At 41.5% G+C, this 3,798-nt stretch overlaps 1 protein-coding gene across 1 annotated transcript; it reads right to left on the bottom strand.

Moving 5' to 3' along the window:
- Positions 1 to 70: 70 nt before the first annotated feature.
- LOC111159367 (hemoglobin subunit epsilon 1) lies at positions 71 to 1,712 on the bottom strand. The gene is made up of 3 exons (XM_022521775.1): positions 1,499 to 1,712; positions 1,168 to 1,390; positions 71 to 309 (listed from the first exon to the last, which is right to left on the bottom strand). Exons 1-3 carry the CDS (start codon positions 1,588 to 1,590, stop codon positions 181 to 183), a joined length of 444 nt encoding a protein of 147 aa, XP_022377483.1. The 5' UTR covers positions 1,591 to 1,712; the 3' UTR covers positions 71 to 180.
- Between the last annotated feature and the right edge of the window lie 2,086 nt (positions 1,713 to 3,798).

Below are 3,798 nucleotides of genomic sequence, written 5' to 3'. Positions count from 1 at the left end.
ATGAAATTTCTCTCCTTTAACACAAGAGTAAAAGATGGAGAAGACATAACATTAATTTCTGATTATGGAATAGAATGAGCTTTATTAAATGGAAGCTGTGCTTTCAAGGCCAAACCTGAATCCCCATATGCAGGAGAACACTGGGGGCACAGAAGGGTACTGCTGAACTGAAAAGAGGACTCAGTGGTACTTGTGGGCCAGAGCAGTGGCAACACCAGCCACCAGCTTCTGCCAAGCGGCCTGCACCTCAGGGGTGAACTCCTTGCCAAAATGAGAAGCCAGAATGATCACCAGTACGTTGCCCAGGAGCTGTTAAGTGAAAGACAAATGACAAATAGGCATGTTGAGTAGAAGTTCTCAAAAACAATTACATAAAAAGTGGCTCAATACCTACACTCCCTGCCAACCCCACACCTTAAACTGCTCCAAGGGGTGTGCCTACGAAAAGTCCAGATAAGCTAGTCCCTAAATTCAATGTAACGAGTGTGAGCTTTCCATTTAACTCCTTGCCTCCCTAGATTCCCATCCTCTCTCCCACGCCACCATTTTTATTTATATCTCTCTCTCCCTCCCTCTCTTATCTACCAATTGGCTAATTCCGGTAATAATGGGATTTTAGGGCTGCATGGGTTCCCAGACTAAGATTATTTAAAGTCTCCAATCATTGCAGGAACAAGCCTCCATTTGGTAACAATATTGACAGGTAATTTAATATATTTTAGAGAACTTGTTGTATATTTCTTTGAGACAGTCTGTCTAAAACTTTCCCCCCCAAATCTTTCCCTAAACTTTTGTCATCAGGACCCACATAAAATAAGACATTTCTCCTTTCTTGAGATGGGGCCTTTATCTACCAAACACCAAATTCCATTCCTCCTTGAACAAGTCTGCTATTCTCTGATGTTATTCTCTAGGATGAACACTTCCAGTTCAGACAAAAGTTCTTGAAAAGTTTTAAGCAAACTCTGGCTGCTAATAGCCCTTTATTGTCACTAGTCTTGAATCAAGGTAGTCCTGGTTATGCCCATTGGAGGTCTGTCCTTCTAACACTAAGTTGGACCCATAATTTCTGAAATTTTTGTTAGTCATTCCAATCAAAGACTTGACTTGCTTTACTATATCAAAGTGAAAAGTAATACAAGAGCACATGAACACTTCCTGACTCACCCTAAAGTTCTCAGGATCCACGTGTAGCTTGTCACAGTGCAGCTCACTCAGCTTAGCAAAGGCACCCTTGAGATTGTCCATGTTCTTAATAGCATCTCCAAAAGAAGTCAGCACCTTCTTGCCATGGGCCTTGACCTTGGGGTTACCCATGATGGCAGAGGCAGAGGACAGGTTGCCGAAGTTGTCAAAGAACCTCTGGGTCCAGGGGTAAACAACCAGGAGCCTGTGTGATAGGAAATTAGAGACTTTCAGAAATCTTGAAGCATTTCCCAGTCAGTTGGCCAGGCTCATATTTACCACCCTTTCCCATGCCTTGAAACCCAGTGCCTACCTGCCGAGGGCCTCGCCTCCAGCCTCTTCCACATGCACTTTGCCCCACAGGCCAGTGATAGCAGCCTTCTCCTCAGCACTAAAATGCACCATGATGTCAGGTCTGGGAGCGTACAGGTGGTCAGAGAGAGAAGCAGGTATGTGCTGTTGCTGGAAGCTGTCACCTTTTATTCTTTACAGCTGACCTTCTGGCCCCTTGTTCCTCCTAGTTCTTTGAAGTCATTGGTCAAGGCTGAGCTGTGTCCCTCAGGGGTGGAGTCAGGTCAGGAAAGGGTCATCAATGAGGAATGTACACTGAACTTGTGATAACGTGTCTTGGTTCCTGAGAAAGCCTTCTATTGTTGGCTCTTTCTCTGCCCTCAACACAATTTTGCTTCCATTCTCCTTTTCACCCTCTTTTCCCCTGATTTGGTCCTCCAAGATAACATCCATCTCTCCCTTTCTTCTTCTCCAAGAAAGACCTGTAGAGAGGAACTAAGCCCAAGACAGGGAAAGAGTATGAGTCAAAACAGTTTTAATACTTGAGTTAAAGATGGTGACAGGGACAAAAACAGAGTCAAGAAGAAAAAAATACAGTTGTTGATACAGCATCTCAGCCAGTTTTAACTCACTTGAGTGGATTATAACCAAGCCTCTCGTTCTTAGTTTTCCAAAGGAGACAAAACACATGTGTGGTTATTTCAGGAAGCTGAACAGGGTAACAAGGGATTTACAATAGGACTAAGACCTCAATCCCAAAGTATAATTCCTGAGGGCAATTTCACAGAAAGAACAGAAAGAATAAACTTACGTCCTGTGCTTCCCTGGAACCTTCTCTCTGTCCATTTCTCTCTGACTTCAGGGGAAACTGGCTACTTTGGGGAGATTTCCCTGAGCTCTTGTCTTGATTTTCTGCCCCACTAATACTTTTTTAATCAGCGAGACAGCTCAGGACTCTGCAATTATTTAAAACCAGAACTTGTGATCAAGCTGAAAAATAAATGAACTGGCAGGTTAACTAGGCTAGAGGTTGAAGTATGTTTAATGTTTGTTGCAACCATAGGTGCCAGAGGCTTCAAATGCCTCTAGTGTCCTTTTGTTGTTTGTTTGTTGATGCTGCTCTTGTCTTTGGGCTTTCCTAAAAGCTCAGCATGAAATAAAGTCTACATCTTTCAACTTTTTCAATTGTAATCCCCTGTTATTAGTCTGGAGTCCAGTTGGTATGGTGGTAAGGAATGTTGGAGGAGAAGCATTCTGTAATTCTGTAATTGCATAATTAAGTTCCAGTCTTTAATGGGCTGTGACTTTTACAGCATTTGTTAGCTTTTCTCCTCGTAAGAAAGTCAGGAAAACCTCCCTGGGCTAGACTGTATATATTACAGATTGAAAGACAGCACATCTGTAGCTCAGTGTGAGGCTTATGAATTCTGATTCTGAGGTCAGTCAGATTGGTTGAAAGTAGTCTCTTACTGCTTAGGTGCTTGTTGAGTCAAGCTAAATTATCTTAGCTGTTCATTTTGAAGTATTTTACTTATTTCTCCTATGAAATATCATTATTATCTCCCTTTCCTGGATGAAAAACCCAAAGTTTAGGGGTAAGTGAAATGGTTATCCAGCTAGATCAGAAAGATTAAATCATCAGAAAAAGCAAACAGTATGAGTATTTATTACATACAGCCAAACTGTGGAAAATGCCGAGATACCCTTCAACAGATGAATGGATAAAGAAGATGTAGTTCATATACACAATGGAATATTACTCAGCCATCAGAAAGGATGAATACTGGGTGTGGTCCATAAACAATGAATTCTGGAACACTGAAAAGAAATTAAAAAAAAAAAAGGATGAATACTCAACTTTTAGATCAACAAGGACGGGACTGGAGGAGATTATGCTGAGTGAAGTACGTCAAGCAGAGAAAGTCAATTATCATATGGTTTCACTTACTTATGGAACATAAGAAATAATGTGGAGGACATTAAAAGAAAGAAAGGAAAAGCGAAGTGGGTGGAAATCGGAGGGGGAGATGAACCATGAGAGACTATGGACTCTGAGAAACAAATTGAGGGTTTTAGAGGGGAAGGAAGTGGGGGGATGGGTGAGCATGGTGGTGGGTATTAAGAAAGGCATGGATTACATGGAGCACTGGGTGTGATACATAAACAATGAATCTTGGAACTAAAACTAATGATGTATTGTATGGTGACTAACATAATACAATAAAAAAATTTAAAAATTTAAAAAAAACACTAAACTAAAAAGAGGTTGGGAGCACTTCCAAGTTGGTGAATGGATCAAATTCCTAGGAAGGTGGGGCACCT

The sequence above is a fragment of the Enhydra lutris genome, unplaced genomic scaffold, assembly GCF_002288905.1.
Source record: "Enhydra lutris kenyoni isolate GAN:26980312 unplaced genomic scaffold, ASM228890v2 scaffoldscaffold68, whole genome shotgun sequence".
Taxonomy (NCBI): Eukaryota; Metazoa; Chordata; class Mammalia; order Carnivora; family Mustelidae; genus Enhydra; species Enhydra lutris.
This window is presented reverse-complemented; position numbering and strand designations above follow the sequence as displayed.